The sequence below is a fragment of the Corylus avellana genome, chromosome ca6 (assembly GCF_901000735.1).
Source record: "Corylus avellana chromosome ca6, CavTom2PMs-1.0".
Taxonomy (NCBI): Eukaryota; Viridiplantae; Streptophyta; class Magnoliopsida; order Fagales; family Betulaceae; genus Corylus; species Corylus avellana.
Window position 1 is genome coordinate 26,471,373 of NC_081546.1, and position 13,387 is coordinate 26,484,759.

The 13,387-nt window shown below is 32.7% G+C and overlaps 1 protein-coding gene across 1 annotated transcript; it reads right to left on the reverse strand.

Annotated features, from left to right (window-relative positions):
• Positions 1-896: 896 nt before the first annotated feature.
• Positions 897-6,368, reverse strand: LOC132185473 (TMV resistance protein N-like). Its single transcript, XM_059599242.1, has 6 exons — positions 5,677-6,368; positions 4,746-5,504; positions 4,349-4,634; positions 3,540-3,818; positions 1,603-2,958; positions 897-1,505 (listed from the first exon to the last, which is right to left on the reverse strand). The coding sequence occupies exons 1-6, from the start codon at positions 6,300-6,302 to the stop codon at positions 897-899; spliced, it is 3,915 nt and encodes a 1,304-aa protein (XP_059455225.1). The 5' UTR covers positions 6,303-6,368.
• Positions 6,369-13,387: the final 7,019 nt, after the last annotated feature.

Here is a 13,387-nt window from a genome sequence, read left to right on the forward strand (position 1 = left end):
GTGACACATTATTTAGTAATCAACATTTTAGTAAAATAGTTGGTACTCTTAAGCATTTCTCTTTTACGTTTTTTGTAAATAAGATAAATTAAAAACACTTGAATGCTCTTTTTAAGATATATAATATAAGAAGATAAATGGAGAATAAGAATCAAACTTTACAACTGCCAATATTGCTGCCAAGTTCATTTTAGATCATCAATTTTCATTGCCTAAACAATTACAAACAAACCCAATTGTACGTCTTACTCTCATGCTGTGATTCATATAAATGAAAACTCATGACATCAAAGGAACAAACTATATATAGTTTAGAAATAGTTGGACAAGCAATTAATGTAACCAACCAGCAACACAATTCTTATCTAAATCTCACCTAGTAAACCAAAATAATAATAGAGTTCATGCAAACCTCCAAATAAGCTCAGAAGAGACACCTGGTGGCCTCTCCCATGTCTAGAAATCCCGCTTAAGTTGATACTAGGGTAAATCTATAAAATTTAAACTTTAGAGAGCGATTCGATATAAAATTATATCTCAAAGACCTTTGGAGCATTTTTCCCTTTATTTATTTTTTGAAAAGTCTTTTTGTGTTTTGTTTTTGAAAAGTGTTCCGTTTTCTTAAATAATTTTTGAAAAGTGTATTGTTGTGTTTGGAAAGAAAAGGCTTTTCAACAAACATGCCAAATATAGTCTAAAAACTTTGTGTACGTACACTAGTGAAACCACTTGGGCTCCTACACAAACATGCTCATAGTCAAATCTACAGAATATGTCACACATTCCCATATCGAACCCCCTTTGTCAATTGAACCAAAAATTCAAAAAATAGCATCATCTGTTTGGAAACCAGGAAGAGTTGACATTGATCCATAATTATTAAGTGCATGGGCAAATCAACAAGCAAATGCTAGAGCACAATTGGAGAAAGCGAAGCAGAGGAAAACAGAGAAAACAGCGATGAAGAAAACGAAGGGGTCTTTTGATATACTTACGATTCGCCAGCCTGTATAATGTGTCGTTTCATGGGGTCCCTTTTTAAGTTGAATTCCATCTATTAAATCAATCGCATTCTCGTTACACAGGCGTACCAAATGGAATCCGCAACTTTTCAAGCACACATTCTGTATACCTTCAAATTTAACTCGCACATGATCAACATTTCCAAGCTTAAAAGAATGGTGTGGAACATGGAACTGCATCCATACAAAATCTGACGCCGGTTTCATAAAATATGATTGGACACAACAGATTTTTACACCGCGAGTGATGACGTAAGCCGTAATTCCATGTCGAACATTTTTTCCTTCTACATACTGTATTCCAACAACAGTTTCAGCAACAGCAGAGAACGCAATTATTGTGAACTCCCCAAACATATCTGCATGCTCATCAATATCTATTTCACATGAATTACTATTTGAAACCTTTTTATGATAATTGAACCAATCTGGAATCTTATTTCCCGAAACTACACATTCAAAGCAACGAGCTTCCCAACATCCCTGTTACACAAATATGACAAATTTTCTGTGATACAATCTACAAATTTTCTACACCGCGAGAGAGAGCATATCTTAATCTATTAAGGAAAGAAGTTACCTTCAATGGCTGAGCTATTGCCACAGATTGCACATTCTGATAGGTTGTAGAAGGAGCACCACTGCCCGCCGGTCCTCGTGCCGAACAAGTTGTTTCATACCTTACGACCTCTGGATACGACCATGTACTAAATAATTGAGATGTTTGTGGTTCTTCCAAAAATGTTTCCAATGACTTGCACCCCTCTGCAGACACTGCTTTTATCTTTGGTGGAAGTCTTGAAATTTTTTGAAGTTGCTTGCAATTATCCAAATGAAGCATCGACAAGGAAACAAATCTTTCGATGCATGGAGGAATAGTATCAATAACACTCCCCGATAGATATAAGCATTGCAATGTGGAGGAGCAATTAAATATCGTAAAGAAACTTGATCCTGATAGGTCACAATTTTGTAGACGCAACTCAAATATTTGTGGAAACACTTTTTTGGGAAATACTATCGATGAACAATCATCATTAGAAACACTTGAATTCGTGGGAGGTAGCAATGGGAGTAAGTCGTCTGGATCTAATGAAATTTCTGATTCATTCGAGGGCGATGAACAATCATCGTAAGAAACACTTGAATTCGTGGGAGGTAGCAATGGGAGTAAGTCGTCTAGATCTAATGAAATTTCTGATTCATTCGAGGGCATGTATTGTCCAATATCCTTCATCTTATCTGAAATTGTAACAAGATTTGAACAACCGTTGACATATAACAAATTTATACATTGCAACTGATAAATGCTGCTTGGAAGATGCATAAGGTTTTTGTTACCGGCTATGTTTAACACTTTAAGCCCAATGAGATACGCAATAGATGAAGGCAATTCTTTTATACCGGTATCTTCAAAGTTGATGGTTTCTAAACACTCCATCTGACACTCAATTTCAGGAAAGTATTCAAGCCTTGAGCCACCATGAACATAAAGACGTTTTAGAGATTTCGACTTGAGCCTTCTCGGAAAACGGTTGAGCTTATAGCATAGCACAAGACTCAAAGAAACTATCTTCTGAAGCAATCCAACAGAATCATGAACCTCAGCTAAATTTTTACAACCATCAAGCGTCAAATACTCTAAATTTGGACAATTTGAAACATCAGGAAAGTATTCAAGCCTTGAGCAATATTTAGCAGAAATACGTTTTAGAGATTTCAAGTTGAGCATTCTTGGAAAATGGCCGAGCTTACGGCATTGGTTAAGACTCAAAGAAACTAGCTTCTTAAGCAATCCAACAGAATCATGAACCCCAGCTAAATTTCTACAACCATCAAGCACCAAATACTCTAAATTTTGACAGCTTGAAACATCAGGGAATATTTCTAGGAGTTCACAATTAGAGAAATCCATAATTGTCGTGCTTTGAAAATTCTGTAGAAAAAAATAATAATAATAAATTAGTTTAAAGGAAATTTACGACAAAATTTTAAGGAAGAAATTTTTAAATCAAGGAAAAATATGTCAAGACCCCGTCATGCTTTCACACTTTTTGACATTGAAACCCGGATTTCTAGTTTGATGAATTTTTTTACTTGTGCTTCAAGTATTTGTAAATCAAGAACTTTGCAAGTGTTTTCGTCAAATGGATAACAAAAATTATATGAAAAATACACTTATTCCTCTCATACCAAAAACAAAAGGTGTGGCTGGCCGTGGTTGGGTGAAACCACCTAGCCCTAGTCGTGGCATTTGGTGATGGTTGGGGCCGTGGCACAAAGCCCAGCCATGGCTGGGTAGGTGCTATAACCCAGCTACTTTATTATTATTATTTAAAAAAATAATAATAATAATGTAGGCATAAATGTATTTTAATACCATTTATGTTATTTATTTAACGAAAAAGACTAACTCCAGTCTTGATTTACAAATTTTCGAAGCACAATTCTAAAATTTATCAAATTGGAAACACGAGGGGTGTCATGACATAATTTTCCTAAAATTAATAATTGTACCTTGATTTCCTTCAAATCCTTGAGGAGGCTGCTATCCATTCTTAAAACAATGAGGCTCCTTCCACGAAAGTTAGAGGGCAAAGATTCTGAAGGACAATTAGGCCACTCAAGCACTCTTAACGTATTAGGAAGAAAATTGGGCCCCGTAGAAAAGCGTGCATTACGAGTAACCATAAGCAATCTTAAGTTTGTCATATTCTCGAAGGCCTTGGAACTCAATTGCACCATGTCTTCTCCTTCAGGCAAATCTACCAATATGCCTTGAATTTTGTTTGTTCCCTAGTAAGGCAATGAATCAGTATAACCTAGCAAAACTAAAGTATAAAGTTCTCCACGTTTTAGCACTTGCTAGAATTATAGCTTATATATACTGTAAAAAGGACACAACATTTCATTCCACCTATCTTTCTTTTAGTGTTGCTTTTCATTATGAGATTTTCAAAATAAGTAATTTTATTTTTGGTATAAAGATGTTCCAAAGTTGAGTGATCACCATGTTCGAAAGGTCAATATTTTGTACCCTTTCTTTCTTTTTTTTTTTAATATTTACCAATTACTCTTACCTATTAGAAAAACAAAACACTAAAAAACCATTGCCTACCTTTGAAATAGAATAAAGGACATGATGAATTTTATTTATTCTTATTTACAATCATTTTATTTGTTTGATTGTTTTTAATATATGCGTGTGTATAAATCTTCATCCTTTTTTCACAAAAAGAAAAAAAGTGAAATATTTTTCAACTATGTTTACTTGTGAAAAAGAAACAAATATAAAATTAAAAGAGTCTCTTGATGTAACTTCTTACCTCACCATTCTCAAGGACTCTTCGAACATCTTCATGAAACCATAATCTACTGCGTTGACTAGGGTCTTCAGGTGATTCTTGTCGAACAATTTCTCTACCAATGTCCCGCAATAAGTTGTGCATTTCCAAAACATTCCCATGAATGGTTATGAGAGAGCTCTCTATAAGTACATCAATACCATCAATTGAGGAGTAATTGTTGTATTCATAAGAACTATCTACATCAATAGCATCAATTGAGGAGTTATAAGAACTATCCAGCATTTTAATATCATTTGCATTCCACCTTATGAAAAAACATGCAATGTCAAGAAAAATATTCTTTTCATTTTGTTCCAATCCATCATAACTTATTCTAAGTCTTTGCAGAATATCTTTTTGAGGAATGCTTTTGTACTTATTCAAAGCACTGATCCATTGCTGTATATCTTTACCATGAAAATATGAACCTAGCACTACTAAAGCTAGTGGAAGGCCCCCAACATAACTTACTGTATATTCCACTAGTTTCAGAAAATCATCAGGAGGATTGTCTTTTTTGAAAGCATTCCAACAAAAGAGCTCAAGAGCTTCTTTCCAGTACAATTCCTTCACCTCATATATTAGATCATCAGCCACTCCATGATTTGTCAATACTTTCCTGTCTCTTGTAGTTATGATGATCCTACTTCCTAGACCAAACCAATTAACTTCTCCGGCCAATTTATCTAATTGATCCAATTTATCATCCACGTCATCAAGAATTAGGAGTACCCTTTTAGAGCAAAACCTTTTCTTTATCATAGTAATTCCTTGATCAATACTATCAACCTTTACATCTTGTCGTCCTAGGATTTTTGAAAGAAGTGTATTTTGTAATTGGACCATACCCAAATATTGCTTAGAAGTTTCTCTAACATTTGGAAGAAAACAACTGACTTCAAATTGAGAAGCAATCAAGTTGTAGATGTCCTGGGCAATAGTTGTCTTACCAATTCCACCAGCTCCTAAGATCCCTACCATACGTATATGATCATTCTTCTCAATACTTAAAAGTGAATTGATCTCGTTTACACGAGACTCTATTCCAACTGGATGCTTTGCAACGGGTAAGTATGTGTCATTCACAATTGCTGAGACATTTTGAACAATTTTGTAAATGAATTCAGCTTCATTCCTACCAAACACCAAAAAAAAAAAAAAATAGAAATGTTTAATGAGCTGAACTTTTCATATGAAAAAACATATAATATATATACAGACTCACTCACCCATAGATATATGTATGTAAGTAATTGGAATCAGGGAAAAAAAATCTGCAATGAATGCACAAGATTGAAAAGAAATACCGGTAATTCTCTAAATCCCATCCAGACAAATTGGCCACTTGTTTTAGGGCTGCCTTCCATTTCTTCACTTTCTCATCATCATTTAACCTTTTTGCATGTTTTGCCAATGCTTTTTTATAATTACCCTTTTGATACCGTACATCTGATGGGTTCACCTTGTAAAACACTGGTATTACTTGTTGACTCTTTGTTTCAACGATTTTCAGTAGCTCATCTAAGCACCATTTGGATGATGCATAGTCTTTGGAGAATATAACAATTGAAATCTTTGACTCTCCTATAACTTTGAGAAGTGCTGAAGAAATCTCCTCGCCGCTTCTAAGCTCCTCATCATCAATGAAAGTGTTGATTCCCTTTTGATGCAAAGCCTGGTGTAGATGGGCAGTAAAATTGAGACGAGTATCTTTGCCCCTAAAACTCAAGAATACATCGTACCTGCATGGATGAATGGACGAAGATGAAGAAGTGGAAGAGGCTCCTCGGAAGGCCGTGGAAGAATGTTCATTAGTATTACTAGAATTCTTCATCGCAACAAACGTTCTGTAAAGCACAACCATGAGAATGAGAAGGAGGCTTGTGAAGAAGGCCGCCGGTGATAGCCCTGTGTACCATCTTATCTCCTCCATCACCGTCGTATAGAGATCCAATCCTCTCTAGTCTCTAGAGATAATTGCCTTGCAGAACCACCTTTACTTTAGTCTTTAGCTCTTTGAGTTAAAAAGGGGAAAATTAAAGTGGATGCTGCAAACAGAGCATTTTGTTTGATGGATAAAATTTATGCAGAGGTTTAAGAAGCTTCGTTGAAACTTCCCTAAGGTATCCCATGCGATGATATTAATCATCACCCTCCTCTAGTTACAAGTAATTACATATTGTTCCTCTTTAATTTTTTTTATTTTATTTTTTATTTGGTAAAGTCTACGTACTTCTCAGAACCTATCACCTAATTGATAATGTTCCCTCAAATTTTTAATTGTAACAATATTTTCCTCAAGGCTCAAACTACAAAAACATTATCAATGTTCATTCCAAAGCTAAAAAAACATTGATAATATTCCCCCAAATTAAGAAATGTTTGGCTTTGGCATGACATTATTATACGCAAAAATGAACTTTCCAAAGCATCATATTCGCCTTGTATTCGAGTTAAAGCTAAAGCTGGAAAAGATTTGCGCGTTCATATCTCTAGACTCTCATCTATCTTTTGTTCAGAAATTAAAAATAAAAAATAAAAAATTTATCTTTTGTTCAAATTAAATGAAAAGTTCAGAGGAAATGATACGTATCAAAACTAAGTCGAGGATAAGTTTATGATATTCAATATATGTTCTATACGTATGTGATATTTGCGAGCATCATAAATCACTATATGTTCTATACGTTTTTATTGTTGTTTGACATTGTCAAATATCTTTGTTATGACATTTGTCTCATTATCGTTTGCTACTCACGTGAGTTGATGCGCAAGACTCAATCTTCAAAATTTAAGTCCTTTTAAGTTTAAGCATCATTAGGGGTGTAAACGAGCCGAGCTTGAGCGAGCTTCCCTTGTTCAGGCTTGGCTCGTTTAAATTTTACTCGAGTTCGAGCTCGAGTCGAGCTTAAGGGCGAGCCAAAAAAATCGAGCTTGAGCTAATAATAAGTCGAGCCGAGCCAGCTCGCGAGCTGGCTCTTATATTTAATGTTTTTGTTTAAAATTTTTTTTTTAACTTCAAGTACTCTTAAACGGCTTAAGAAGTTAGTTTGCATATGAGTATTTGCTTAGTCTAGCTAATCGAGTATGGAGCCTGAGTCAATACAGCAAGACATTTGGTTTCAAAGAGAGAGGATATGCATCCTTTTATAGATAAGCAAACTTTGAGATTGATGTTTTCTTAACAATGTTGGACAAGTTAACAGGTTGCATTCAGACTGCATTGGGACAACATCCCCTACAAAAAAAATATTTTTTTAACGTCTCTCTCTCAATCCTCCCCACCAGTCACAACGGATCTTCCACCTGAACTCTCATTTCCCACTCTCTCGCTCTCGCTCACCAGACAAGTAGTGATAGTGTTTGGGTCTGTTTGATTCTTCAATAGTTTATGCCTTTCACAATCTTCCTCAATAGTTTCTACTTGATTCTTCTTCTTTTCGTTTGGGTCTGCTCTAATTGAATCGAGGTCTTTTTAATGATTGTTCTCTCTCTCTTTGATCACGAAAGGTCTAGAATTTTTCATTCTCTAACGCTTAAATATAAATGCAATTTTAAGGTTTTAATAATTATGAGATTTATAATTAATTATGTATTACTTAGTTTATATATATATATATATATATATATACACACGAGCTTATACGAGCTGTTCACGAGCTTAGCCGAGTCGAGCCGAGCTTGCTTCGTTTAATATTCGAGCCAGGATTTGTGTTCATGAAGTGCTTCATTTAATATTCGAGCCGAGCCCGAGCCGAGCTTGCTTCGTTTAATATTCGAGCCAGGATTTGTGTTCATGAAGTACTTCATTTAATATTCGAGTCGAGCACGAGCCGAGCTTATGCGAGCCGAACCCGAGCTTGCTCGCGAGACGCTTCGCTCACTTAGCAGCCCTAAGCATCATATGGTAATGCTTCAGAAAACACTTTTTTCTTTCAAAAATTACTTTTTAGAAAAAAATTATAAATTTATAAAAATAAAAATGTCATAAGCTAAACCATGTAAGCAAAGAATGACAACAGGACCAACTTGAGAGCCTCAGCAGCAACTCTAATGTGGCTTCACCTGCAAGGAACGGAGGAAATTGATGAGGTTTAGCCACTGTACATGATAATTGTCTAAAAAAAAGTTTCTGAAGCAATAATTTTTATTTTGGTCATTCTTTTATTTGGTATTTTTTTTTAAAATAAAAATTGTATTTTTATTCATGATATTATGAAGAAAAATACAATTTTTATTTTTAAAATATGTACCAAATAAAAGAATGACCAAAATTAAAATTATTTCTTCAGAAACTTTTTTAATTTTTAATTTTGTTATTTTTTAAATTAAAAAATAAGGAAAAAGTTTCTGAAGCAAAATACAATTTTTATTTTTAAAAAAAAATACCAAAAAAAGAATAACCAAGATAAAAATTATTGCTTCAGAAAATTTTCTTATTTTTTATTTTGTTATTTTTCAAATTAAAAAATAAGGCAAAAGTTGGCTCCAAGTTGGACAAAATAGTTGAGCCTTTAGCATTTTCCTATTATTAAACTTTAATATAATATTAACTTTAAAAGTCACGTCTACAATCTAACAAACAATACAAGCATAGAGATTTTTGTAACAAAAATCAAGGGTAGTGTGTATATATAGACATATATAAATACATTTAAGGTAAATCTGATTCTTGCCATTTCTAAAATCCTATCATAAAAATGACAAAAGGGACCGAAACTTTATATGCTTAGTGAAAGAATCCAAAGGGAGGACTAATCAAGACCTTAAATGCATCACAAGTACAAAACAATTATAATAAATGAAAATGGCAAGAAATATGATTTCTAAATGAAAATGTACTTCACTCTTCAACTATAGATATTATAAATGTCAATAAATAAGACACTTTATGTATTGTAGATTATCTAAGAGATTTAAAGACTAAAACTTAATTTATTTGCTATAAAGCCAAAACTCTTTCACTACAGGACATGAAGCCAAAGTGTGTGCTCTTAATTTATCATGATTAATATCACTAAAACATTGTGGAAGATGCGTTAAATTTGTTGTTTGAGGAAAATGGCTGGTTGTTCACACACCAGACATTATCACCAATTCAAACTTCAAATTTAATTAGTGATATAAGAAAAAACAAATAATAATGAATTTTAAACTTTTTTGTGAAGAAAGTTTTTGTATTAATTATTTAACTTTTTTAAATAAAAATAAAAAATTTAAGGGGAAAAAAAAATCAGCAAACGAGGCCTTAATTACTTGCTCGTACATGCCACGAGGGTGAAGTTGTTCAAACATTTCATTCAATTTTTTTTTCCACAAAATCAACAATGGTCTTCCCTGAAGTTTCTGTACAGTCCTTTCACTCTCAAAATTGACGTTTGTTTTTGACAAGTTGACTCTCAAGTCTCAAGTCTTATTTGAAATTTTTGTCCAGCCATTGTTTCACATGGAAATTTCTCAGAAAGCACTGGAAATAATGGTCGATTGACAAACCATTTTGCTCTTTTCCACTGTTCACATTACTTTTTTTTTTTTTTTTTAAAAAAAAATAAAAAAATTAATATCATAACATTCTTATATTTTTCACTTTTTATTATTATTCAAATAAAAAAATTACTAAAATAAAACTTTTCATTTTTTCATACAAAAATATTCAAAACTTTATACCACATCAATCCACGTCAACTACAATATCTAACACAAGACATTGAAAGGATATATGGGGTGTTTGATATCATTGTTTAGAAGGTGTTTTTGTGTGTTTTCATATGACATAATTGTGAAAAATATTTTGAATTTTTTATGAGAGTTTTGTCTTCAAAGTTATTTGTTAATATTTTATTTTATTTGGAAAGGAAAAAAGAAAGATGGAGCGTGTTAGCTGTACCGCGTGGCGTGGTATAACAAAAAACGAATGTCATATGATAATCCACTAAATAGCTTTAGGCGTCATTACAAGCCGATCCTCATCGGCAAGCTGATACATACAAACACGTGGCAGACAATTTTTGTTTGTATATCATCTTTTTCAACGTTTTAGATGTCACAAAACTTACCAAGAAAACCCTGTTGCATTTGCCCATTCAATCATGTATTACAACTCATAAGTGCAAGCTATTCCTTATTAAAGTAATGATTAAGTGATTAAATTTACCTCTTCCTATAAACTTAAGTTTTTGGGATAACTAGTAGTTTAACATTCCTTACTCTTTGCGTATTCTTAAACGCTATATATATATATATATATATATATATATATATATTTTCCTTTTCCTTTTCAACGAAAGATGAACTTATTTTAACTTTTTGTGTGCTTTATTCTAAAAGCACAAAATATTATTGTTTAAAACCTTAAAACATTTCAAACACATGTGACATGTATCCCTTTATTTTTGTATTTCAATGTTTAAAACCTTAAATAATAATTTTGAATAATTTATATTTAATATAAAAATATTTTATATTATTATATTATAATTAAAAATTCCTTGTTTTAATTTTTTGTCTCAAGCCTCAATTTATATTGAGCAGCCTCGGATAGGATCAGTGACAAATATTTGAGAAAAACTTTTTATGTGACGTAGGTGCAAAAGCTTTGAATTACTAAATTGTGTATTTTATTTTTGTAAAAATATTTATATAATATTACTTTTGGACTATTGGATTTTAATTGAATTAAATTTGAGCATTACTTTTGAGTTATGATGATTAATTAACTAATTATGTGAAATAACATGATGTTTATTTGCGAAAAGTATTGAGTACAACTAGTATGATTAAATAGTAGCCGAAGCCGTGACAACTTGGAAGACAATAAAATTTTGCATGGACGTGGGGCTGGGGCTTCAACAAATAATTATAGAGAGAAATGTGTTGAAAATTATGCATGCTTTGCGATAGGAGGGTTCTTGTAAGAATCGGTACAGTCAATTGATCGATGATATTCGAACCTCGTTAATTGGTCTTCAATCATGATTTGTAAGATATATTAGAAGGGAAGCATATGAAACAAACCATCATTTGATAAAAGCAACTCTTCACTAATCTTAGACCAAGTGTTAATGAAGAATAATCATATTTTTCTCGAAACTATTGTTTGATTCTCTTAATTGGACTTGGAGGAGAAACTGAAAAGTCGATACCGCTTAATTTGCATAATCAAAAGAGGATAAAACGCGTAAAAAGATGGTTGAGGAAGCTTCGTGGCAACTTCCCATGCAATGAGATGAATCATCACCCTCCTGTTAATTTTATTTTTTCTTTATTTCACTAAACATTGTGAAAGATGAGTTAAATTTGTTGTTTGAGGAAAAGGGATGGTTGTTCACACACAATTTTTCCACCAACCCATCAACCCATCAACCCATCAATCATCAGTTCAGTGGTCTTTCCCTTCTCCCACGACGAAGTTGCAAAAAGGACCCTTCTCATAGCAAAGTTGACCGTCAATTCTTCCCTGAAATTTCTTTTCAGTCGAAATACAAAAACACTTCTTAACAAGTATTATCAATCTGAGTAATGCTAAATATCTTTTTTTGTGTTCTTTAAAATTGATATTATTTTTAAAATTATTATAGGATTTGTGATAAATCACTATTAAACTTTAATACAATAGTAATTTTAAAAGGCGTATTATTTTTTTAGGAACATAAGAAGAACACAAAGGACATTTTAACACTGATCAATATTAAGTTTAGCTTAAGAGGGAAAAAAAAAAAAAAAAAAACAGAAAAGTTTTCAATTGCGCTACATTTACAACCTAACAAATAGTTCAAATAAAGAGATACTTATAAACAGAAATCAAAGGTAGATTGTATATACTATATATAGACATATACATACATTTAGGGTTAATCTGGTCCTTACCATTTCTAAAATCCTGTCACAAAAATGGCCAAAAGGAACAGCTTAGTGAATGAATCCAAAGGGAGACTGACCAAGGCATTAAATGCATCTCATCACCAAACAATTATAATCAACGAAAATGGCAAGAAATATATTTCTAAATGAAAATGTACTTCACAATTGAACTAGATACTCAATGAGATCAAGTGATACATACACCCACATCACACAAGGACAAACATTAACTCCTTTCCACATAGTCAAGATAAACATGGCTATCCATTCTAACAAACCAGCCTCCAGATATCACAGAAAATGGAGTTGTGAAATGGATTAATTAAATTTATAAAAATAAAAATGTCATAAGCTAAATCATATAAGCAAAGAATGACAACATGACAACATGACCAACTTCAGGGCCTCAGCAGCAATTCTAATGTGGCTTCACCTACAAGGAACAGAGGAAATTGATGAGGTTTAGCCACTGTACATCTCTGTTAGCAACCCCAAAAAATAATTTCTCTGTACATCTCTGACTCTCTGTCATAAGCCAAAGAATTTCATTGTAATGTTTCAGCTCATTTGGCTTTGAACGCTTGATCCGTGGATATTATTGGCTCAAGTTATTATACTGTACATCTCTGTTAGCCACCAATAAATAAGGAAAGAATGAAAGATCTAAGCGTTGAAAGCCAGGAATTAAGGAACACATACGTTGCGCAGAAATGGAAAGAGAATTGTTTCAAATATATATATATATATCAACAGAAATCAAAGGTAGTGTGTATATACTATATATAAACATATATACATACATTTAGGGTTAATCAGATTCTTGCCATTTCTAAAACCCTGTCATTAAAATGGCAAAAAGGAACAAACGCTTTATATGCTTAGTGAAAGACTCCAAAGAGAGACTAATCAAGGCATTATATGCATCTCAAGCACAAAACAATTATAATAAATGAAAATGGCAAGAAATAAATTTCTAATTGAAAATGTACTTCACAATTGAACTAGATACTCGATGAGATCAAGTGATACATACACCACATCACACAAGGACAAACATAAACTCCTTTCCACATAGTCAGGATAAACATGGCTATCCATTCTAACAAACCAGCCTCCAGATATCAGAGAAAATGGAGTTGTGAAATGGATTAACTAAAT